The sequence below is a fragment of the Alosa pseudoharengus genome, unplaced genomic scaffold (genome assembly GCF_046254945.1).
Source record: "Alosa pseudoharengus isolate Yale_2024_CS ecotype anadromous, Long Island Sound unplaced genomic scaffold, YU_APseudo_1.1 YU_APseudo_1.1_scf_1, whole genome shotgun sequence".
Taxonomy (NCBI): Eukaryota; Metazoa; Chordata; class Actinopteri; order Clupeiformes; family Clupeidae; genus Alosa; species Alosa pseudoharengus.
In genome coordinates this window covers 50898876-50922052 of record NW_027468564.1, presented here as the reverse complement: position 1 = coordinate 50922052, position 23177 = coordinate 50898876, and the positions used below count along the sequence as shown (strand labels likewise).

At 43.3% G+C, this 23177-nt stretch overlaps 3 protein-coding genes across 6 annotated transcripts; all 3 read left to right on the top strand.

Moving 5' to 3' along the window:
• Positions 1–499: 499 nt before the first annotated feature.
• LOC143132153 (THO complex subunit 4-like) lies at positions 500–5267 on the top strand. Its single transcript, XM_076291499.1, has 6 exons — positions 500–821; positions 1931–2092; positions 2733–2880; positions 2990–3059; positions 3482–3770; positions 4959–5267. Exons 1-6 carry the CDS (start codon positions 627–629, stop codon positions 4971–4973), a joined length of 879 nt encoding a protein of 292 aa, XP_076147614.1. The 5' UTR covers positions 500–626; the 3' UTR covers positions 4974–5267.
• Positions 5268–5598: 331 nt separating this feature from the next.
• Positions 5599–15654, top strand: LOC143132144 (rho GDP-dissociation inhibitor 1-like). 2 transcript variants are annotated; one of them, XM_076291489.1, is made up of 6 exons: positions 5599–5852; positions 8691–8882; positions 10581–10670; positions 10803–10879; positions 11448–11511; positions 12273–15654. In XM_076291489.1, the coding sequence occupies exons 2-6, from the start codon at positions 8693–8695 to the stop codon at positions 12470–12472; spliced, it is 621 nt and encodes a 206-aa protein (XP_076147604.1). In that variant the 5' UTR covers positions 5599–5852; positions 8691–8692; the 3' UTR covers positions 12473–15654. The 2 variants fall into 2 exon arrangements, with proteins under 2 accessions (XP_076147604.1, XP_076147594.1); XM_076291479.1 differs by having other exon boundaries at positions 5600–5852; positions 8691–8887; positions 10565–10670.
• A 97-nt stretch (positions 15655–15751) lies between these two features.
• Positions 15752–21841, top strand: LOC143132114 (ATP-sensitive inward rectifier potassium channel 12-like). Of its 3 annotated transcripts, XM_076291463.1 has the most exons (3): positions 15752–17085; positions 18266–18380; positions 19146–21841. In XM_076291463.1, the coding sequence occupies exons 2-3, from the start codon at positions 18358–18360 to the stop codon at positions 20629–20631; spliced, it is 1509 nt and encodes a 502-aa protein (XP_076147578.1). In that variant the 5' UTR covers positions 15752–17085; positions 18266–18357; the 3' UTR covers positions 20632–21841. The 3 variants fall into 3 exon arrangements, with proteins under 3 accessions (XP_076147578.1, XP_076147582.1, XP_076147577.1); XM_076291467.1 differs by having other exon boundaries at positions 15752–18380; positions 19149–21841; XM_076291462.1 differs by having other exon boundaries at positions 15752–18380.
• Positions 21842–23177: the final 1336 nt, after the last annotated feature.

Genomic DNA, 23177 nt, shown 5'->3' with positions numbered 1-23177 from the left:
CTAAGAATTTGGTTGTGACAGTTAGCCATACAATCTGTTCCTTATCTTATGTTTACATCAAGGAATGCCTAGAGAGGTTATTATTTAGGCTATTGGCTACAAATATCAATGCATGCAAATGCATTACTTAGCAGCAAAACGAAAACTAGCACCTTAAAAGGCAGAGAGCACGTAGGCTGTACCTTTAGGCTGGCTCATTAGCCATGATGTAGGCCTATTACACTCACCGTTGTCTCAATTAAACGGTAAATTCAGGTAGTCCAAAATAATTCTTACTACCTACTACCTTATGATGAAAAGCTATGTGGTTTTCTGTCCCTCGGGGTCAATAATCTAGGGAGGTTGTGTACACTGTTGCATGTCTTCAAAATAAAAGTTACCTATGCGTGAAAACAAATTGAGCGGACCTAAAACTTTTTTACGGCTGCCGCCAGAGGGCTCCACTAAAATAAAGGTTTCGTGCGAAAGTAACGATGTAATGCGTCACTTCCGTGGTGTACATACGCACGGATGATAGCAGCTAGCAAGTTGGGTAATCTTTTGTGACAAGTGTTTTAGTGCTACGAAGAGTTTCGTTTGAATTATCGAGCAATACTTATCTAAGAACAGTTTAATAGTGTGGAGATATGGCGGACAAACTCAGTATGTCGTTGGATGATATCATAAAACAAAATAAACAACAGAAAGGTGGCGGAAGATCTCGCAGAGGAAGCGGCAGCAGCCGTGGGAGCAGTGGGGGATTTCGAAGTGGATCGGGTCCGACGAGAAATCGACAAAATTTCAACCGAGACAGAAATCCAAGACCGGCTCCATATTCCAGGGTAGGAAGAGACCGATAAATCCAGACACGAAGAGTGGCCGTAAAAACAGGACACATCAGTTGTCTTTCCCGAAGACTCGACGCGGTTATCCACATAGCTAACGTTAGCCAGCTAACGAAGCTAACGCTAGGATGTTAGCTAACATTAGCTAGCTAAGAGCATGCTCTCAAAGGCAGCATTAACGTTAAGTAGCTGGCTCATTTTTGGCCTGATCTAGAATGCAAGATAAGAGTCTATGAATTCCTCAAGGAGGATCAAAGTTTTGTAATTCTGCCGAACTTGTTTGCTTATAACCCGAAGAAGAAAATCCGCTTTATTCATCTGCGGCCCGCCACATCCGACCAACTTCTGCTTCGGTGTAATGTTATCATAAGACTTCAAGCTTAAGTCTTTTCAGGTGTGGACCCATTCGAGTCCAGGACCTCGATTTTTTTGAGTTTCTAGTAATGGATGGTCAACCCTTCTGGACTCCTCGCTCATGGTGAAGTCTTCGCTGTCTATGCCATGTTTGACCTAACAGTATCAGGCACTAAATTTCTTCCATCTGCTTCCTGACTTCATTAAGTTCGGACAACAACATTTGATTAAAATGAATTTGAAATGGACGCTCTGCCGTGCATTGTTGCATCTAACAATGTCTATCCCCATCAGAAGTGCAGATCTGTGAGGACTCAAGTTACTGAATTGAATACCAAATTAAAATTTTCGGGATTGTGAAATTCACCTACAGGGGAATAGGCTTCGGCAACATCAGTCTCTTCATCGAGGGAGCATGTCCAGTGGAATGGCCAGTTGGGGCAGAATGCATCACCACAGCGCAGTGAACAGTCGAATCTTTCTGCCCACTCGCCGTCCAGATCAGTCCTCAGTATTTTAAAAGTATTTTTATTTTTTATTTGAGGTGTCCCTTAAATTGACAGTCAGTGCATCTACAAATCGATGCTCCTAAATGCTCAGGTGTAAAGAGTCAAGAAATGGCCGAGTTATGCATGACTAAGTCAATGACTCACTCTCTTAGTGTAATGAGTGCATGTAGGTCTCTTTTGGGTTAATGTAAATGTTTTGCTTTACATGATGCTAGATTGTTTTTGTTTTTCTTCAACTTCCAGCCTAGAGAACTGCCAGACAAATGGCAACATGACATGTTTGATGATGGTTTCGGAAGTAGCAGAGTTCAAAGGCGAGACTCCAGTCCGGTTGTTGGTTTGGAGACCACCGGCAAGCTTCTGGTGTCCAACCTGGACTTTGGGGTGTCTGATGCTGACATAAAGGTACCTCGCTAATTGCACTACTTTAAACAATTGTTCAGAATTTTAAGTACCTATGTCAGGTAGCTTTGGGTAGTTTCATGATCAGGGTAAGCAACATTATCCACATACATGTCTCTGTACCTCAAAATATGTGGGATAATTGTATGCTAGTATTAATGACGAGACTCAGCAGACTCTTAGTAATAATAGTAATAATAAACGCAACAAATATTGTATACACATATTTAACCTTATACTGATATCCACTTCATTGGAACATTGGAAGTACACATTTTGAATTGCCAATGACCTTTTTTTTTAATCCTTCAATGAATGCGGATAAAACAAATTCCTGATATTTCAAGAAGCTTTAATTTTTAGGCCTTGTTGTGAAAGTGCTTACCCTAAATGCAGTTACTAGTCTGCCACCATTAGTAGTTTCTGTATGTGTCTGGTGTAATGGAGAGAAGAATAATCTGTGTCATTGTAGCCCATCAGCGAAGTTAACCATAACTAAAATGAGACTTGTTAATGGAGGTTAGGACGTGACCTCCAGTTCTCCCAAAGACTTCAGCTAATCGATACCTTGAGTGCAAAGACCACCCAGACTCCAAATGCCTAAAGAAAATTGAATGTCCTAACTCTTTCATCTCCTCCTCAGGAGTTATTTAAGGAGTTTGGCAATCTGACAAAAGCAGCCGTGCACTATGACCGATCAGGCCGAAGCCTGGGAACAGCGGACGTCCACTTTGAGAAAAAAGCGGATGCACTCAAAGCCATGAAGCAGTACAACGGTGTCCCTCTTGACGGTACGTCGGTCTGTTGAAGTCAAAGTACACCCTGTTTAGTTTTTTAGTTTTTTCCCCATTGTGGTGAAGTGAGAAGTTGATGGAGTTTAAACTGTTGTGGTGGTTTCAGGTCGCTCCATGGATATCCAGCTAGTGACAGGACAGATCACTTCAAGTCGGAGGTCACCGTCAAGGCAAAGGTTTGAAGTCTCATGCTCATATCTTTAAGAATAGATGTTTTCTGTCTTGACCTACTGGGAAGTTCATATTGTTTACTGTGAACTTATGGCAGCGAAAGAACTCTTAATTGGCCTTTGTTTAGGGTTGGTTGTTGGGCTGATTAAATGGATTGCCTCTCTCTCTTGAGAGCGGAATCACTTTGAGAGCTGAATGTTTGTTTCCTGATTTTAACATTTGCAGTCGATTTTTAAAATGGCAATAGCAAGTGATGGGGATATTTGAATGTGACTTCAATATTAATATTCAATGTCAATATTATAAGCTACATTTGGATTGAAACCACAAGCTTGTCGTGTCCATTTGCCCTTACTCTTTCACAACACTGGTCAGACTTGTGAATGCATCGTGAGATAATAACCAAACCCTGATGTTTGTGCCACAGCTCAAGCGAAGGAGGACGAGGAGGAGACAGGGACTCCGATTCCGGTGGAATCAAGCGACGAGTTCGACTCGGGGCTCGCGACTCTGATTCTGGCGGCTCTTTCAGACGGGAGCGGCTCGGCGTGCGAGACCCTGATTTCGGAGGATCGAGGCGTGAGGGTGGTGGTGGCGGCGGCGGCGGCGGCTACAGAGGAAGAGGAGGCCGTGGTGGACGGGGAGGACGACGAAACGAGACCAAACAGCTCACTGCTGAGGAGCTGGACGCACAGCTAGATGCCTACATTTCCAAGGTATGTAGACATTTGGCTAAAAGGTGCTGTTTTCAGTTCAATTCTTTTTGTAATCAGGCGTGAACACTGGAAGAGCAACAAAGGACAACTCAAAACTACATACAAAACTGTGCCGTTTGATTTGACCTCAAAGCATGGCTTTGGCTGTACAAATTTACCTCTGTGTTGAGGTCTTCACAGCTGTTGTCAGACCTTTGGATTCTTTCTGAAATCCGTATAAGGCCAGTATCTGAAAGTAGCTACTTGATGTAATTTGCAGATTTGGTGCCTCGTTGTGATTTCAGCGCCTCAATTTGGAGTGAGAGTCACAAGTCTCTGCTGATCCTGTAGATGTCCGCACTGTTTTTTGCATACTTTCAGTCTACTTTGGGGCAGCTGTGGCCTACTGGTTAGCGCTTCGGCCTTGTAACCGGAGGGTTGCCAGTTCGAACCCCGACCAGTAGGCACGGCTGAAGTGCCCTTGAGCAAGGCAACTAACCCCTCACTGCTCCCCGAGCGCTGCTGTTGTTGAAGGCAGCTCACTGCGCCGGGATTAGTGTGTGCTTCACCTCACTGTGTGCTGAGTGTGTTTCACTAATTCACGGATTGGGATAAATGCAGAGACCAAATTTCCCTCACGGGATCAAAAGAGTATTAAGTTAATATATTCAGTCAAGAGGTTCAGTCTTGATTAGATAAGAGGATTCATTTGGCACACCTTAGCTGTTTTTTTAGAAGGTTTAGACATTTAAAAATATAGATCAAATTGAGAGAATGGCACAACTATTTTTTTCACATTATGCACCTGTTTGTTTGAGACAGATGTTTTGGTCAGTCAATTTGAAATAACCCTGTGCTGTGTATACCAGTAATATTGACTAATTGAAACACTTTTTGAGGTCACCGAAATGGCAGTTTGATTAAAATTTCTCTACAGTGAAATTGTTGCAGTGTTTTTGGGCTATTCTCTCCATAATGCCACCCTTACATCAGAAGACTTTGACAAGATTTGGGAAAGATTCTTGACCGATTGCAGTCTTTTAACTAATGCATCCCATTCAATCTTTACTCAAAAGACTACAATCTTTCAAGAATCTTTCCCAAATCTTGTCAAAGTCTTATGGTGTAAGGGTGGCTTCAGTTGCAAGTATGAGGAAAGCACATTCCTGTGCCAAAAAAAATAATGACTTGTTATTTCCTGTTCTGCAGATGGACACCAGTTAAGCAGTATCTGATGTTAAGCGCTTGACCTAGCCATTCCCTCCTCCTATGGAGAAATGCCAGTCTCTGACCTCAGGATGGACACTTTTTTTCTTTTTTTAGGAATTAGACCTCACAAGAGGTTGTGTACACAGTTGATGGTCTATGGAGAGCTTTTTGTGTTTTGTTATGATTTTAATTTTTTCTTCTCCCAGCTCTATATGATTTTATGCTCTCTAAATGTTTTAAATGCATAGTGGGTTTCTGTAAACACTGTAATATTTTGTAATCCTGTATTAAACCTACTGTGCCTTTGTATCTCCTGAGTCCCTTCTATTGATTCTATTTAATTCATTCAAAAAATAATAATACTTGTGGCATGTATTTTTCCTTGGTTGGTTGCTATGAGGCTATTACAAGGATATAATGGAAGCTAGAGGAGGGGGGGGGGGGGGGAGGGTCAGTCACAAACCCAGTAAGGATCTTAACTTAAAGTATGTGATCTGATTTATCAGTTAAAGCTACACCATTAATCCTCTGGAGATTTGATGTATCCCTGTGTTGTGATGTGGGCCCCCTGATAAGGCCAATCAAACAATTAAAGGGGATCAACTGAAGTAAGTGCGTTGGATAAGACTCGAATTACTTATAGGCTAGTTGGATACGTGTTTAGAAGAATTATTGTGACACATTACAGACAAACCAAGTGGAGATCAACAAGTGCGAGCCACTCCTTCAAGTCGCGGACATCTCACATGCCTCCGGGAACTTACGCTGCGTCTTTCCCGGAAGCGTGTAGTGCAGTGCGGGCGTCTCCGCTTTCAGTTCGCCATACTTGCACAAAGCGGCAGTGCACAGACAATTGGTGAAAGCAGCCGGAAAAAGCATCGGTGGAAGCTAACGGTAAGATGATGTGTTACAAATCAAGTATTGATCATGCGATGAAGTATATATCTGCACCATGACGAAATATTCGGTTAAACTCGTGAACCGGTAACCAAGGATAGTGGGGCGTTTGTCAGCCCCCATAGAATCTCTCGGCTTTTCGACGTCGCAAATGACGGAGGAGACTGTTTCCGCTGATTGTCCAGTGAGCTTGATAAAAGATTTTAGCGGTGTGACAAAATGCATTTTTCGATTAAACTCAATTACATATTCAGTAAATGCGGCTGGTTACGCGTAGCCTAAAGCCCCGTGCATCTCTCACGGAATAGATAGCCTATTTCACTCTTGATACAATGTAGTCAACTGTCAGAAACAGGGATGGGTGTCATGTTTCTAATGTAAGCGCATTAGCTGAAGTAGCGTAATTTATAGAACAGTGTGTTGACATCTAGCTGTAGGCCTATTTCATGTGAGATAGGCTACTGCCAATTTACTAAAAAAAATAGCCTGTTTGCTATTCAGCTAGCATCTCTGTTGTAAGATAGCCTTATAGTAAACGAACACATCCCTAGGGTATAGGCTACTTAGTCATACAATGACGAATTAATATATGGGTACCTTTTTGTCACCGATTAATCCTTTAGTAATGTTTTTTCTCTCTGCATTTCAAGTAGGCCGACTTGGTTAATTAAGCAGATTACTGATGGCTTGCCGAGGTTTCTGAGTTCTTAGGCAAGTAGGCTATTTCAACACAAATGTCTGACTGGCCAATTGTTCTTTTAGGCTATCCGACAGTCTTTGTTGACTAAAAGGTAGGCCTATCCTTAAACTAGCCCATGTTGTGTGGTCATCTTACATAGGCAGGCCAATCTCTAGGTTCTTTAAACTAAATTATGGCATCTAGACTATAGACAGTGGAAACCGTAGGCCTAGGTTACTTGACTTGAACGTGATGCTTTGTCCAACCTTTCCCAGAGACATCTGTCCTGGGAGAGTCATGAGCCAAGTCAAGTGAGTCAGTTAGTAGCCTATAGGCCTAGTCTGTCAGTCACCCCTCTTTGTCCCCTTTTTCCATTGAGAAGTCTTAGGCCTACAATCACTTTGGTTTGGCTCCAGGAGCAGAGCTCAAACCCCCAAACCTGACTGCAGATTGCAGGAGTCTAGTTATCGAGAGAGAAGAGGTTTTGTTGTCCACAATAGATCTAATAGCCTAACCACAGAATAGACTTTCTAGACTGAAGACAATGTGTAAGCCTAGGCCTTGTAGATCAAATAAAATAGTCATATTTTTAAGGAATGGTGGTAAGAGTTATGTGTATGATTTTTGAAGATATTTCACTGATAATCACACCATTAAAAAACAATTCCAGTGATTGGGTTACAAAATATGAGCATAACTTACAGAAAATTGCACACCAGAAATTAGCTTTCTGCTTTGGTCTGTAGAATGCTAGGATAATTATCTGTTGGCCTGACATTCTGTTCAAGGAATTCCACTGCTTGTTTCTACAGGCCCAGAAAAAGAAAACAGCTATGTGGCCATCTCAACCACACATAGGCTTACTATAGGTTGAAGTAGCCTACTGTGATAGTACCCCCCCCCCCTTACACAACATGGTTTTAAAAAGTGCTGTAACTGTCAAATAAATGAATGCTGTGTTTTATACCAGTATATTTGTATTCACAAAAGACTCGCAAAATGCTTGTTATAAAAAACATAAAAAGTTAGAAAGCCCATCCACTTTTTCCATTCTTTATTTGAAATGCTTTCTCTGCTTCTCAACAAAGGAATTGTAATGCCTCCTACATCTTCATAAGTAAATATTTCAGTGATTAATGTACAATAACACACTAATTGATACAACATAAAGTTGACATGCACTATTTATAGCACACTAGCTATTTTTATATAACATTTTACGTTTTTAAACAGCTTGTTTAAGTGCTCACAGAAGAGTGCCCCACAAAGAAAACATCTTTATTGTTTTTTAAGGCTGCAGCTAGAATATTGTTAGTTTTATGATACCATAAAATGGCTGAAACAGTCACATACTGGGCCTTGGTTGAATCTAAGAGTGCTTGCATTTGGAATCCTGACCAAGACACATAGCCACTTGAACAGGGTTAGGGCTGTCCATGTGGTTTGGAAGGCTGTCAAGGCAAATATGCACTTCCTGCCTTTGTAAGCGCCTTCAATAATTGTTGTCCACAATGAAAATTTCCAAGAATGAAACAGCATAACCTTATCAGTTGTTGATTTCCATTTTTCAGAGCGTCTTTCTTCATTGAAATAATATTTCCCCAAAGCAAGCCAAATAGGAATATATTTGGTCAATTTTCTAGTCTTATGTTTTTAAAGGCTTGCTCAGGCCGCACCACAGTATGTTTCTCAGTTTATTAGCAGCTGACATTTTGGTGACCTGCTAGCGCTGTGCGGTAGCCGTGGTATCCCCTGTGTAGGTGTGCCGTAGTTATCTCCTGCTGCTGAGGAGAGAGTCCTCCTCATTTGGAGCTGTGCGCAGTGTGTCAGCACACTCACGGTCACTGTGTGTGGATGACTCTGCTGCAGACGTGGAACATGGAACGTCTTCTTTTTTAATCTTTACATCTGTGTCTCTCTTTCTCTCCCATCATTCTCTGTGTCTGTCCATCTGTCCTGTGTCTTCCCTCACCATTTTCTCTGTCTGTCTACATTTCCATTTATCTATGTCCTCTCATCTGCGTCTCCCTCATTTTCTCTCTCTCTCTCTCTTGCTGCTTCTCTCTCCCTTGCTTCACTGCTACCTTTCCTCTCTCTCTCTCTCTCTCTCTCTCTCTCTCTCTCTCTCTCTGCCTCTCTCGCTGTGGCATCTCCAGTCATGGCTGAGCATGAACCTACTGAAGAGCAGCTGGCGGCCATCGCGGCGGAGAACGCCGAGAGTGAGAGCGAGACGGTCAACTACAGACCCCCCGCCCGCAAGACCCTGCAGGAGATCCAGGAGCTCGACAAGGATGACGAGAGCTTGCAGAAGTACAAGAAGGCCTTGCTGGGAGATGGCCACGAATCTGGTGTGTGTGTGTGTGTGTGTGTGTGTGTGTGTGTGTGTGTGTGTGTGTGTGTGTGTGTGTGTGTGTGTGTATGTGTGTCTCTCTGTGTGTGTGTGTGTGTGTCCTGTCTGTCTGTCCATTTGGTGTATGTAGATGGTTATGGCTTGTGAACTTCATAGTTGGGCAGGTGTAGTAGGTGTATGGTAGCCTGACGAGCCAGACCCACATTAACATGTAGGGTCTGGACACTCACCGTTCGCAGTGCTCAGTCCGAGGGGCGGGATAATCAGTTGTCTTTCAAATTCCCTCTGCACGCAATAGGACAGCGGCTGCGCTATGAGTCCCATGCGTTTCCAACCAGCGGAGCTAGTTGGCTAGTTCAAACGTTTGCCAACTTAATAAAAGCTTAACTCGTGTCACACTGTTCGCCAGCAGCAACATCCATCTTATTTGTTTTCAAGTAGCAGGGAATTCAAGCCAAACCATTGCAACTCTGCCATCAATCATTATGTTAAGCCCACCTAACGACGATTTCATTGGCCTGATTAAGTTTCGATTTCTGGAGCTCACAAGCCAACGGAGAGTTGCTAGACTAGCCCTGGCAGCAAATGTAATTTGCTGCCGCTAGGGGCGCGTCTAGATTTCTAGGCTAGGTGTATGGCGTGTTGGTTAAGAGAATGGCAGTGAAGGACACTCGCTTATCTACACATAATGTCTGATACGAGCAGTACGGGGTTGGTTGGCTCCTGGCACTGGTGAAGAATGTCTGCTCCAGCTGCCTTATCGGGGATGGACCAATGGGAGCCCTGGGGATCCAAAATCAGTCCTAAGCTCTTGTGTCATAAGACAGTGCTGATTGATGGCAATATTACTTACCTCACTTTCACAAATTGTGCAATATCCCTGTGAATGTGTACCAGAAATTGCTATTTGCATCTGGCTTATTCATGTGGTTTCAGAAATCAAACATTAGCCATTCACTTATCAGTTTGCCTGTACCCACTTAAACTAATATCCATCTAAATGAACTTAACACAGCTGTATATAAATCCCTTGCCTACAGTAATAACAATACCTCTACTACTACTACTACTACTACTACTACTACTACTACTACTAATAATAATACCGGTAGTAATACATTTTATTTGTAAAGTGCTTTATATACTCAAAACGCTGCAATGAAAAACATACACTGTGTGTGGACTGTGGATGTGTTTTCCCCCTAATGTTGGGGTTATCAGGTTGAGTTTGTCACTTGGCTTAACTGGTGCTTGGAGCTCACTGGTGTAGTGTGTGTCATGAGCTCGTGAAATGACTCACCTTCATGTGCATGCGTGAGTGTCTATCTCCAGGCAGCAGACAGAGGAGAGCCATTCACAATGTTGTGCTTAACAATAGAAGTTTTATATGTGTGTGTGTGTGTCTGTGGGCTTTTCCCTGATCACACTGATCTCTTTTACGATTAAAAGTGCATTTATTAGGACGTTTTGCCTTACCGACAATTTTCCGACAATGCTCTTCTTAGCTTATGTCTCACAAGGGGGTTGCAATGCAAGGTAGCCTATCTTAACCCATATGATAAGAAGGTGTCAGCGTTGATTAACCCACCCAGGAAGGAAGTTTTCAGACTGATACAAGAGAGGATGTGACGTGACAACTAGGTATTTATACCACTGTGTGTTTGTGGTTGTGTGGGTGTGGCTGTGTGTGCTTCAGCTGCAGACCCGGCTGTTCCAAACGTCCAGGTGACTCGGCTGACCTTGGTGTGTGATACCACCCCAATTCCCCTCACCTTGGACCTGCAGGGTGAGTAGAGGCTCCTATTGCTCCACTTTACACACACAGGTTCCTCTGTCATTGCTCGAGATGATATGTTCCTAAATGTTAAAAATTGAGAATGCGTCTAAGACAGCATCGTTGTGTGCTCTGTCTGAACAGGAGATCTGGAGCAATTCAAGAAGCAAAGCTTTGTGTTAAAAGAGGGGGTTGAGTACAGGATTAAGATCAGCTTCAAGGTAAGATGTCTCCAAAAAAACTTTGATGTTCTTTGTCACTGTTGTGTTGTGCTGTGTTCTGTTAATGATGATGAATGTTCATGAATTATGGTCATTTATCTTCAGAGCACCAACAGAGTGGGTTGAGATGAATAGCATCACCATGTTCTCACATACACAAGCTGCATGCAAACACTGTGCATTTTAAATGTTAATGTTTCAATACAAAATGAAACAATACAGTACAAAATGTATTTTATATAGATATATGCATTTGGACACTGGAAGTTTCTTAGTCTTAGAGAATAGCGGCCTCATCATGAGTGGTCTGTTATACAACACCACTGTGACCGAAGACTAAGTATCCTTCCACTGTAAGCTGCACAGTCAGTGGAATGGCTCCAGCACGGGTTGGAAACTGCTTCTCACTCAATCAATTTCTGGCAGTGGAGCTGAGTGCAGTGCAACATTTATACCTTCCACATGAGGAGAAATTGGTCTGAAGTTTGACTGGTCTAATTGCTGTTGCTATGAATACATGCCCTGACCCTCACCATGGCTACGGCTCACCTCAGCACTCTTGTGACAGGTGAACCGGGAGATTGTCTCTGGCCTGAAGTTCACCCAGCAGACCTACAGGAAAGGAGTGCGAAGTAAGGAGTCTGTTTTTTTTTTACTTTCCCTCTGATGGATATTTTCCATTGCAGAGTATGTTCCAGGGTCTAGATGACTTTGCTTAACAAACTATGTGCTGTAGCCTACTCAAAGGAGTATGTGGTGTTTTCTCCCTTCTCTGGTATTGCTGTTGCAACAGAAAATGAGTCATATACAGGCACATTTGAGACATAATACGGAGAAATTCCTTTTTCCTTCATTTGCTTCCCTTCCCTTGCTGATCACAGTTTATTTTTTCTTATGGCAGCAATATTTTTGTTGGATGTCGTAATATCAAAGCCCTCAAAGGCAATTCTTGCCACTCGGCAGCCATCTTGACAGCTGTTTTGACAGCAGTCTCCTAAAGTACTTGAATAGGGAGCGACTCACAACTCCACATTGAATGGTCAAACAGTCCTCAAAACATAACTAGAATCTGACAAATAGTTGGTAAATCAAGGCAAAAAAATGAAAGCTTTGTAGTACACAGTTAAAGGTTTAATATCTCTGAAGTGAGTCTCTTCAAAATATCTTAAAATCATTGGTGACTGGATGTATTTGTTTTCATTTTTGTTCTTGCATTTCTGATCCGTCACAATTATCTTGTGTTATTCTATATCTGATAAATGGAACCACTGTTCTTCTCTGTGAGTGCCTCTGGCTCTGCCCCCCCCCCCCCCCACCCCACACACACACACACACACACTCCCTGTGGTAACACCATTCCTTATTGCCCCCCCCCCCCCCATTACCCCTCCAGTTGATAAGTCGGACTACATGGTGGGCAGTTACGGCCCGCGGCCTGCCGAGTACGACTTCCTGACCCCGCTGGAGGAGGCTCCCAAGGGCATGCTGGCCCGCGGCACCTACAACATCAAGTCCAAGTTCACCGACGATGACCAGCACGATCATCTCTCGTGGGAGTGGAACCTCAACATAAAGAAAGACTGGACAGACTGAGCAGCCTTGTACTGTAGCCTTCTCTCCTCTCCTCTTTTCTCCTCTCCTCTCCTCTCCTCTCCTCTCCTCTTTTCTCCTCTCCTCTCCTCTCCTCTTTTCTCCTCTCCTCTCCTCTCCTCTTTTCTCCTCTCTTCTCCTCATCTGTTCAACTCATGTTCTTCTCATCATCATTCATTCATTCATTCATTATTTTCTTTACTTCTTTCTTCCTTGAACGTCTCCTTGGTACCTCCGTATATATTCCCTTTCTCCCCCTCTCCATTGCTTCCTCCGTCCACAAGTTCACATCCATGCTTCATCTGTCACCCCCCCCTGGTTCATCCACACTACCCCCCCCCTTCCACCACCACCACCACACCCAGCCTTTGTGCTTCCCAATTAACAGACCTCATTAATACATTAACCTCCTCCACCTCATTCAGTTTGAACATACCCCCACCACCACATCTACTCCGCCGCCTTCTGTGACCAACTAACCAGACCACTAGATCTACCACGGACGTCTGTGTGGTGCACTAACCAGACCACTACATGCTTAATCTTTATCAGCTTTACTGTACGGCCAACTAACCATATCACTACTTGTCTTAAATCATCGCCAATTAACCGGACCACCAGTACTTGCCACCTTCACTGAATCACACTAACAATTTTGTCTTCCACTGTTTTAGTAAAGCGTTTCAGCAAAGGGAGAAGTTCTGCTCCATCTCATCGACCTCTTTCCCATCATCCCCCATCCATGCACTCAGACACACTTTTTTTTATATAATAAGTTGAGCACTGTAAGAGTTTTAGACACTAAAAACATGGGAGTTTTACCATCAGTCAGTCAGTCCGATAGCTTTTGGCCCACTTCCTGCTTCTCTCTCCCTCCTCTCTTCCTTGCTCTCATTTTTAGCACTCCACTTGTCCTACTTTTCGACTTGTTTCTTTTTTTTCTGTCTTTCTTTCTTTCTTTCTTATGGTTTCTTTCTTTCACCAAGTTCTGCCTTGTGAAATGCCTCCCGGAGAAAAAAAAAATAGAAAAGTGCTGTTCTGTTTTTAGCTGCGTCTGGCAGCTCAAATACAATCAACCATGAACCTCTTCCCGCGGAGAGGCACAGCTAAAGTGATTAATGCAAGAGGACACACTGAGAGTTATCAGGCCGTACTGTAGCGGTGAGGGCAGTAGCATATAGCTAGGGAACAGCAAACGCCGCTTCTGCCACACGGTTACAGGGTCACACACACACGCAACAACAAAAACAACAATGATTGTTGTTGTCGATGATGACCTTTGTAAATCAATCCAGCTTTAATCGCAACCGGTGGAAGTCAGTGCAGTCCTTGTTGTATCGCAGCAACACCACACCTAACGTCTGAATGTCAGCAGTTTAGGGCAATCGCACCTTCGCCCCACCAGGTCATACTCATTAGTGTGCAAATAATGACTGAAAACCTACAACTGAAAAAGAAAACAGTACTAACATTCTCATTTGAGTCACACACTGGATCTTTCTAGCATAAGGTAGCAAAAGAGAAAACAAAGATGGCGAATCCGCTCCTGCCTTACTGGAAACGATGATGATGGAGAGTGAAATTTTGTATGCATTCTAGGCTCTACATCAATGACTTGTGTGTCATGAAAGCACGTCATCCCCTGCTTGCTACTAGCAGTAAGAAGGACCAATCATCAAGCTTACTTTTGTGCCAATTAGATTGGGGCCCTTCGAAAAATTCTAGCACTCTTACTAAGACATCAAAAGTGACTTAATCCTGAACTGGCTGATAATGAATGTCATTAGTTTTTTTTTTCTTTGTTGTTTTTGCGCTATAAACCATGAAAGGAATGAAAAACATCTACATTTGAAAATGAAAAACAAAAAAAGATATCACTTAAGTGATTGCATGGGAAGTTGAGTCATCCAGGCTTTCAGAACCTCTAGTCATGCCTTATTTAGAGCACCTCCAGACATTTGCGCTCACACAAACACCATATCATGTGAATGTACAGCAGGCAATGTAATGAGCTGTTTGTAATGATTGTTTTGTAAGTGGCATTTGCAAATAGACTGTCGGGGAAGACTACCGCAAAAAACACGATTACCACCAGTCCTTTCTTTAACCCAAAAGTATTATCATAAGCACAAGACGACGCCGTAGTGAACAAAAACAAAAGTACCATAATAGAACCAGTACTCTGACCCTGGTCCAGCACTAGGTTGCAATGTCACTCTCCTCCACCGTAGCCAATTAACAACTCGAGGATAGGGAGGCCTTAAAAGGACCGCTGTGATCTGTGATTTAAAATCAAAACACTAATGTTCAATTAATCTTAAACTGTTGTTGTCTTGTTTCGTTTGCCTTAATGGACGTTCATGTCTGGACACAGAGCTCCCACACAGAGCTGTGAGAAACGCTGCATCCATTCCTCTCCTGACTTTCCTGCATCCTTAAACTCTTCCAAAAAGGTCAGAGGTCATGGCTGCCCAGTAGCATAGCAACAGATAACAGGGCTTACCCCTGCCTATCCAAATGGCAAAGGCCTACCTCTGTCTATAGCTTTCCCATTAAAGCGCATTAGTTTAGGGTTGGTATGTTAAGGCAATATGGCTAACAGTTATTCCACCAGGCAAGCATATCCACCACATTTAAGCCTTATTGTCTCCATCTCCACATTATCTTTACTTGAGGAAAATCAGTGGAGAGAACTCACTGGAAAGTTAGCGTAACAGAGACAGAGAGCCAAGACAGAATCAGCATCGAAACCTGGGGTCTGCTGCTCCTAAACCCTTCTTCAAGTCGTCTTTCTGAGATCCCCCTCAAATACTGTAACCTGAGAATACCCCTGGGGTTAGGCCCACTCAGAAGCAGCAAATGCAAGAGAGATTTGTGTTGGTAGTGCGTGTAACCTGAACAGAATAACACACCTGGTGACAAGCGTTTTTGGTTTCTGTGTGGATGGTGTGTGTGTAGGGGCCACGCGGAAATGTGAGTTGGTGTGACGAGTGCAAGTTTGTTAATGACGGTTTCAAAGTGTTTCATGTTAGGTGTATGCTCCTCTGCTGATTCATACAGTCCTTGCCATTGTGCTCTTTTTATTTGTAAGAATGAACAACAGGTTGGCATGCCAGTCGCGGTTGTGTGAATGTTCTACCATCATTTGTGATCGCTCTTCCTGGTCAATAAATATTTTTGTTTGACTGCTGATCCTCCTGTCATATTTCGGTGTCATAGACACATACCAATTACAGTAAAATGAATTAGCTGTCTAGGCTAGCTTGGCTGAATCCGTAGTCTGACTAGGAGTAGCCTGCTCCGAATGTGGATGTCAGAGTTTTCTTTCTTCTGATATAGAAGTAGCCTACCGGAATTTAAGAATTCCTTGGGTAAAGAAAACCATAATAATTTGTGGAAAATTATTACTATTATTGATATTACATTACATTTGGCTGACACGTGTTTAAGTGACTAACAACATGGTTAACAGTTTAAGCTTTTTAAAGCAATTTTCTCAACAATTCTAGGACAATTAAAAGAAAAGGTCTAGTTTCTAGGTCTAGGTCTAGGTCTAATCTATTTACCATGACATTAACTTGTATACAGGAATTTTACACGTAGAATATGGAAGGTAACAGAGTTACCTGACACCTGAAAGATTGATATAACACCATTATTTTCCTCTTGTAGTACCCAACCTGAAATTTAAATTGCTCCACAGCGACCTCCACAGGAATTCAGCTCAGTTTCACAGATGAGTTCCCGTGATGCAAAATATGGATCAGAGTGCTTTTAATGGCCATGGTGCGCAGACCTCGCATCGCTTTATCTGAAAACACGCAGATGGAGAGGTTTTTAAAAGTAGCTTGACAACTAAAATTTACGAAGAGTTATCCATCACATCGAGAGTCGTCTCAAAGTTAGAACCTTGAAATGGCATCACATTGACAGTAGCGTAATCTTAGAGCTGGAACCAGAAAGTTTTCACATATGCGAATCAAGGAAAGGTAAGTCAAGTAGGCCTAGGCCTACAGTTAGCCTATTTTCCCATCAAATCTTTCTCAGATGGATAGTGTTCTAATGACAGGAAAGAGCCTAATATTCTAAATAGACAGAAATGGGATAGTTAAAAATGTTCTCTCGGATCTAAAGTGAAGTTTGATGTGGTAAATCATATGATAGGCTAGCCTTTATTATGTTAATACATGTCGTTAGGTTATTTGTGTAGGATTTGATGATCTATTTTACAAATGTGAGTACTAGGTAGGTCTAGCCTATTTCATTACCTTGTCCAAATATTTGGGAAATCCTGAAATGAGAAAAACAATTTTAGGTTAAAGGACATTCACTTTTTATTACCAGATTCAATACATTGATAGACCCGTAATGATGTTTTTGAGAATTTGTAGATTGTTTAGACCTATTTATCAAATAAAATTCAGAGGCCATGTTGACATCCCAGGATATATTTTGATATTTCTTCATACGACAACAGACATAAATTCGGTTGAGAACGCAGCCTTCACTACTTGTATTAATAATTGTGTGAATATTATGCACCCCCAGACCAACCCCGCTATGCCTACCCACAATGTTGTCTTGCACAATGTTCCTGCATTTGACTAATGCAAAAGGTGTTTTTTTTATCATGCTCTATATCTTATGTAATATTATTCTGATGATGGAGTTAAAATGTTACTTGGAACACAGCTGCCAAGGACTAGCCTATAAAAAAGATTATTGCAAGTAGATTATAGCGATACTTCCATAATTCACGTCGAACAGAAACAAAATAGTCTACTGACCCATGTTAGAACATTGCATGAAAAGCAATGCCTATACTTTAGATCAGAAATGAGTTTGTCATTTCGTGAAATTGAGTGCATAGGCCTATCTTCAGAGAAACTACAACACAGTTTTATAGTTTCATATATTTTGTAAAGTTCTTAAAAGAAAGCTCCTGACCAATCTGTCTGGTAGTTTATTGGTTACTTCAGTGTATTGTGCTTCCTGCCAAATTTGACCCCCCACACAAACAGAGATTACAGTGCTCCGTACAGTGATCAAGCCATCCAATGGATTCTAGTCTCTTCTTTGGCGCCTAACAGGTGGAAGTAAATCTCTTGCGAGTCTTGTAAAGCACAGATTAACGCAAAGCCTGCAGCGTGCCTGCTGTTCAATCCCACACAATGCGCTTAAGAAGTTGATATCCTCATTTCGATTTCTCACACGGTGATTTCCACCTCTGCATCCTGCTGATGTCAGACTATTTATCATGCTCGTCATGTAAATTCGTCACTGATGGAATGGATAGGATATTAAGTATAGGCCTATGGTTAATGGTGAGCTGCTACACCCAACTAGCCAAAGTGATATTTGATTGGCACATGCCTTTATTAGGCTATTGCATTAGATTATTTAATTTAAAGTGAATTCACCATTTTTAATATATAAGCAGGTAAAGGTGACAAAGGTGCAAAGTTCTTCTTGCGTCCTCTCTGAAGTGCCACTATTTTATATCATATTTGGGGTATACTTCTCAGTTACAGGCAAGATGATCAGCTCGGGGTGAGTGCTGCCAGATGTTGCCCTTAGGACTATTTCCCAAAATGTTATCATCATCAGACCTTGGGCTAGGGGATTTACTTGGGAATTGTGATCTTGTTTTACAACATCTGTCACAGCTAGTGCTGTCACGCACAGGGCAGCACAAGATTATAGCACATCTCAGAGAGAAGACTTGCGTGCAATTTCATTACCTTGTGTTTCATTTAATTTGCTTGTTCTTGTTTGACATGTTCCATTTTCTTTCAGGAAGAGTCCAGTGTGCTGAGTCTGGTCTCACCTGTTCCTCCACACCTACACCAGAGCATTTTTGATGTTGGTGTCAAACAACTAAGGGTCCAATGGGGGCTGTAAGAATCAACAGGTGAGCTTGCTGGGTGCATAGAACATCTGAAGTATTGTTTCCTAAGAACGTGTCCCAGAAATGTGCTAAGTCACTTAGAATTGACTTGTGAATGTGCCCAGGTTGTGGGTTGTGGGTGTAAGTAAAAAAAAGAGAAAGAAAACAAAAAAGGATTCAATTTGAAGGGAAAACTCTCCCAAAGCCCTAAAGTAGCACCTTATACTGCATAGTTTCGAAACTCACTGTTTTATGACTATTCAGCGGATGCTGTCCTCTTTCATTTATCCTAGTTTTGCCGCTAACCTTGTGCCAAAATATAAATCATTACCTGTCTAGTGCGCTCAGTTCCAAAGTTTTGAGTTGATGTGGGTCATTTTCCTACACTGTCCGACTTTTAGAAAGGTCTTAGAACCAGTGTTCTTGCCCCAGAACCCCTAAAGACATTTAGGGCCTCGTTGATTAATGTGACTCTTCTTTTTGGATTAACACACTTACCTAATACCTAAAAATATTTGAGATGAAAATCATGATGAATTATATGAATGATGATTATTATGTAACTGATAAGAAAGAAGAAGAAACCTGTGCAACCATGTGCAAGTATGCATTTGTATGCAAAGTGCGGCCTTTTTTCTTCTTTTCTTGTTATATGTTTGGATCAGTACTCTAAAAAACGAAAAAGAGACTGTGTGAAGCCTGCTCCTACCACACAATTATTCTCTTTGTGTGGTCTGTACTCCAACTTTTAATGAAAATATGTTGAGGTCTCTCTCTTTCTCTGTCTAGCAGATACAGCATTGTTGCATCAGATGATGACAATGTTAGAATGTCCAGGCTCCATAATGGGGCAGTGACCAGTAAGCAAGGCGAGAACGACACGGGCGGCCACCTGGCGCCCCCCCATCACCACCACAAGCCCAAACCCAGCAACGGCGTGACGCCCGTGAACACCGGCCGCTCCGGGGGCCCACGGCAACGCTTCGTCAAGAAGAACGGCCAGTGCAACGTGGTCTTCGCCAACATGTCGGACAAGCCGCGCCGCTACCTGGCGGACATATTCACCACGTGCGTGGACATCCGCTGGCGGAGCCTGCTGCTCGTCTTCACGGTCGCCTCGCTGCTCTCCTGGCTGGTCTTCGGCCTGGTCTTCTGGGCTGTGGCGCTGGCTCACGGCGACGCCGACCCGCCGCGCGAGCTCCTCCGCCTGGGCCGCTGGCAGCCGTGCATCCTGCACGTGCACGGCTTCGTCGGCGCCTTCCTCTTCTCCGTGGAGACGCAGACCACCATCGGCTACGGCTACCGCTGCGTGACGGAGGAGTGCCCGGCGGCCGTGGCGACGGTGGTGGCGCAGTGCATCTTCGGCTGCGTGCTGGACACGCTCATGGTGGGCACCATCATGGCCAAGATGGTGCGGCCCAAGAAGCGGGCGCAGACGCTGCTCTTCTCGCGGCGGGCGGTGGTGGCGCGGCGCGACGGCAAGCTCTGCCTCATGTGGCGCCTGGGCAACATGCGCAAGAGCCACATCGTGGAGGCGCACGTGCGTGCCCAGCTGGTGCGTCCCTACACCACGGCCGAGGGCGAGTACCTGCCGCTGCAGCAGGTGGACCTGGACGTGGGCTACGACGAGGGCCTGGACCGCCTCTTCCTGGTGGCGCCGCAGGTGGTGGTGCACGAGATCGACGAGCGCAGCCCGCTCTACGCCATGGGCCGCGCCGAGATGGCGCAGGGCGACTTCGAGATCGTGGTCATCCTGGAGGGCATGGTGGAGGCCACGGCCATGACGGCGCAGGCGCGCAGCTCCTACCTGCCCGCCGAGATCCTCTGGGGTCACCGCTTCGCGCCCATGCTCTACGAGCGCGGCGGGCGCTACCTGGTGGACTACGCTCGCTTCGAGGAGACCTACGAGGTGCCCGACATGCCCGCCTGCAGCGCCAGGGAGCTGAGCTTGTTGGCCGGCGGCGACTCGGGGAAGTCCTCGCCGCCGTCGTGTCCGGCGTGCCCGTGCAGAAGCTCCGCGGCGGCCCAGTCGTCCCTGGCGCTCGCGTCCAGCGCGTTCTGCTACGAGAACGAGGTCGCTCTGCACATGCAGGAGGAGGAGCGCGAGGTGCTGGACGATATCAAGGAAGAGACCCAAAGCCTTGTGGGCCGCGCGGAGAAGCAGAACGGCGGGCTGCTGTGTGTGCTGGACATGGATAACCAGGAGGAGGCCAGCAGGTTGCAGAAAGCGATTCCACCAGTACCGGTCATCCACAGAAGAAACTCCGCGTTGTAATATCACCCGTTTTTTTTTGGACACGCACACGGTCAGCAACAGAGACCTCTGTTCCAGTTACACTTTCTAGAGTCTGCTTGGAGTGCGCTTTCTTAATGTGAAATGGTTTAAGGTGGCTTCCAAAACAGCAGTCGCTGAATCGATCACCCAATTTCTCTTGGACTCATCATCTTGTCATAAACACTTACACCTGCTAGAGAATCAAACCGAGACCCTGAGAAATTTTCTGCTCCATCGATGGCCACAGCCAAATGAAAATGCATTTTAATGTACAAACTAATGTCCAAGGATCACCAAATTTGTCTGACACCTTGCATATCACAACCAGGTCAAAACTGAAATACAAGGAATATGGTAGTTAGAACTACATTACGTTGCCCATTCTATGTACTCTTGTAGCAAAACAACTGGAGGGGACATGAACGACGACTCAGAAACGCACGTCCACCCCCCACTTACATTCCTCGCAGTGGAAATGGCTTTTTCTTTTCAATTCATAGTATGTGGGACTTGGTCATATCTGAAAGCTCATTTATTAAAACCATTTCAAACAGCTTTTCCATATCAAATCCATCTGGCATACAGAAACAACCAAATAATGAAATCACAGCCACAAATGTATGGAAGTTGTGTACAAGATTTATGGTGGATTCCATGTCTACGGTAGATGGTGCTTATGTTTGCACGGTGGTTTGCGTGGCAACTGAGGTTTTTTTTGTGGACACGCCGTCTGTCTATCCGCTACAAAGACATAAACTCTGCACCTCGGCATTTGCAGCTTAACCTTAATCCTTTCAGATCATACATGTTCAGTGTAATTATACAAGGGTAACATTGCAGTGTGCAGAGTCATGAGGTTATATAGGATATTTATAAAGGTGTGCTAACTCAGACAGTAAGAGACCTCTTTTCCTTAAAAATATAAAAGTAGTCTACAAGTCAAGCGGATCTTAACTATGCACCATTCCCTACTTTACCATGTTTCAAACATACATTTATCTTACATTTGTTGTCAGAATTAAGGGTCATTTTCAACTCACTACATTACTTTGTAGTGCTAATAATTGCCATTAATGGTAGTTAATTATTCATATTTGCTAATGACCGACTATGACATTTGCCACAGGAACTGGCATTTGATGACACAACATGAATGTTGATGCATTCAAAGCTCAGCCTCATGTTTAAACCTGAATAACTATTAAAGGACTTAATAGTTTACACAAAAGTGAGAACTGTCGTGTATTATAATAATATTTGTGCCTTACAATAATACTTTTTAAATACTTTTTCTTTTGAAGAACAATGAACAATCTTCACATTTCTCACATGCAGCTGAACAGTTCTTTCTCTAACAGTGTTTTCAAGTGTGTAAAATTACAAGAACTCTTTAATCTACACTCTCATTGCTATTTTACGTAAAATTCTCTGGAAGCAGAGTTGAATTTGTCTCAGAATGTTGTTGTTAATCCACATCCACTTCTCCAAACATAGAATTGTGTCTCATCACTATGAGGTAGGTCATACAGGCGATGCCATTGAAGATTACACACACTATGGATTACAGTGCTACCTGGGATTATCATGAAACAAGACGTCATACACAGCCCTATGAGACACTGTGGTGCCCTCATGCACCTTGCTGATATTGTCAATGATTGTGCTTGCTGCCGATTGTGTCTCTACCATGTCAAAAAGAACTGGATGAGAAAATAATCTCTTTTTTTCCAGGAAATCTCCTTTAAAGCATGCAGTATTTAGATCATCAGAAACAGATGAAAAGTAGGTGTGACACTGGATATCTGATAATAACCATTGCTTTGCCCATTTACCATGGTAAACATGCAGTGAAGACTGACCTCTGGTGGCTACTTGCAACATTTAAAAAAAAAAAAAAATCTGGTCTGACCAGCTCAAATGTCACTGAAGGGTGATTTGGTGATTTGCAGTATTTACTGTAAATATGATTTTTTTTCATTGCACAAAATGTCAGTATTTAATATGTACTTACATGATAGTGCTCAAAATATCCATAGTAAAAAAAACAATGTGAGAACATAATCTCATTCAAGTGTCCTTGAAGGGAAATCTGATTACAAATACACACAATTATTTGATATTTGTGTTATATATAATTGGGTCTGCTAAGACCCTGTAAGGTTGATGATACAGCTCCTGTATCATCAAACTTTCGCAGCTCCTGTCATAAGAGGGTGGTGGGCTGGTCGCATGGCATCTTAGGACAGCTGGACATTGCACATCGTGAGGAATTCCCAGCTGTTCTCACGTATACAAGTAAGTCATTTAAAGATATTTCCACATGACCGTCACATATTTCTTTGGGTTTGGTCTTATGTGTCGACTCACCTGAAATACTCTCAGGTGTATTTCAGCCAATAGGCCTAATGAGTGACTTCATCCATCTGTTCCATTCTATTTTATTGGTGACACATCACAGTGTCACTATAAAAGCATCCAGTGAATGTCACCAAATTGACATTCAAGCGGAGCATATCACAATAGTAACTAAAGGTATCAGTACAGTT

Bases quoted from the DNA above. Each gene is read 5' to 3' on its own strand.
- LOC143132114 (XM_076291463.1), top strand. From the start codon at position 18,358: ATGGGGGCTGTAAGAATCAACAG. The intron at 18,381-19,145 runs GTGAGCTTGCTG...TTCTCTGTCTAG, and splicing joins GGGGCTGTAAGAATCAACAG to CAGATACAGCATTGTTGCAT.
- LOC143132144 (XM_076291479.1), top strand. From the start codon at position 8,693: ATGGCTGAGCATGAACCTACTGAAGAGCAGCTGGCGGCCATCGCGGCG. The intron at 8,888-10,564 runs TGTGTGTGTGTG...TGTGTGGGTGTG, and splicing joins ATGGCCACGAATCTGGTGTG to GCTGTGTGTGCTTCAGCTGC. The intron at 11,512-12,272 runs GTAAGGAGTCTG...TTACCCCTCCAG, and splicing joins CTACAGGAAAGGAGTGCGAA to TTGATAAGTCGGACTACATG.
- LOC143132153 (XM_076291499.1), top strand. From the start codon at position 627: ATGGCGGACAAACTCAGTATGTCGTTGGATGATATCATAAAACAAAAT. The intron at 2,881-2,989 runs GTACGTCGGTCT...TGGTGGTTTCAG, and splicing joins CAACGGTGTCCCTCTTGACG to GTCGCTCCATGGATATCCAG. The intron at 3,060-3,481 runs GTTTGAAGTCTC...TTTGTGCCACAG, and splicing joins AGGTCACCGTCAAGGCAAAG to CTCAAGCGAAGGAGGACGAG.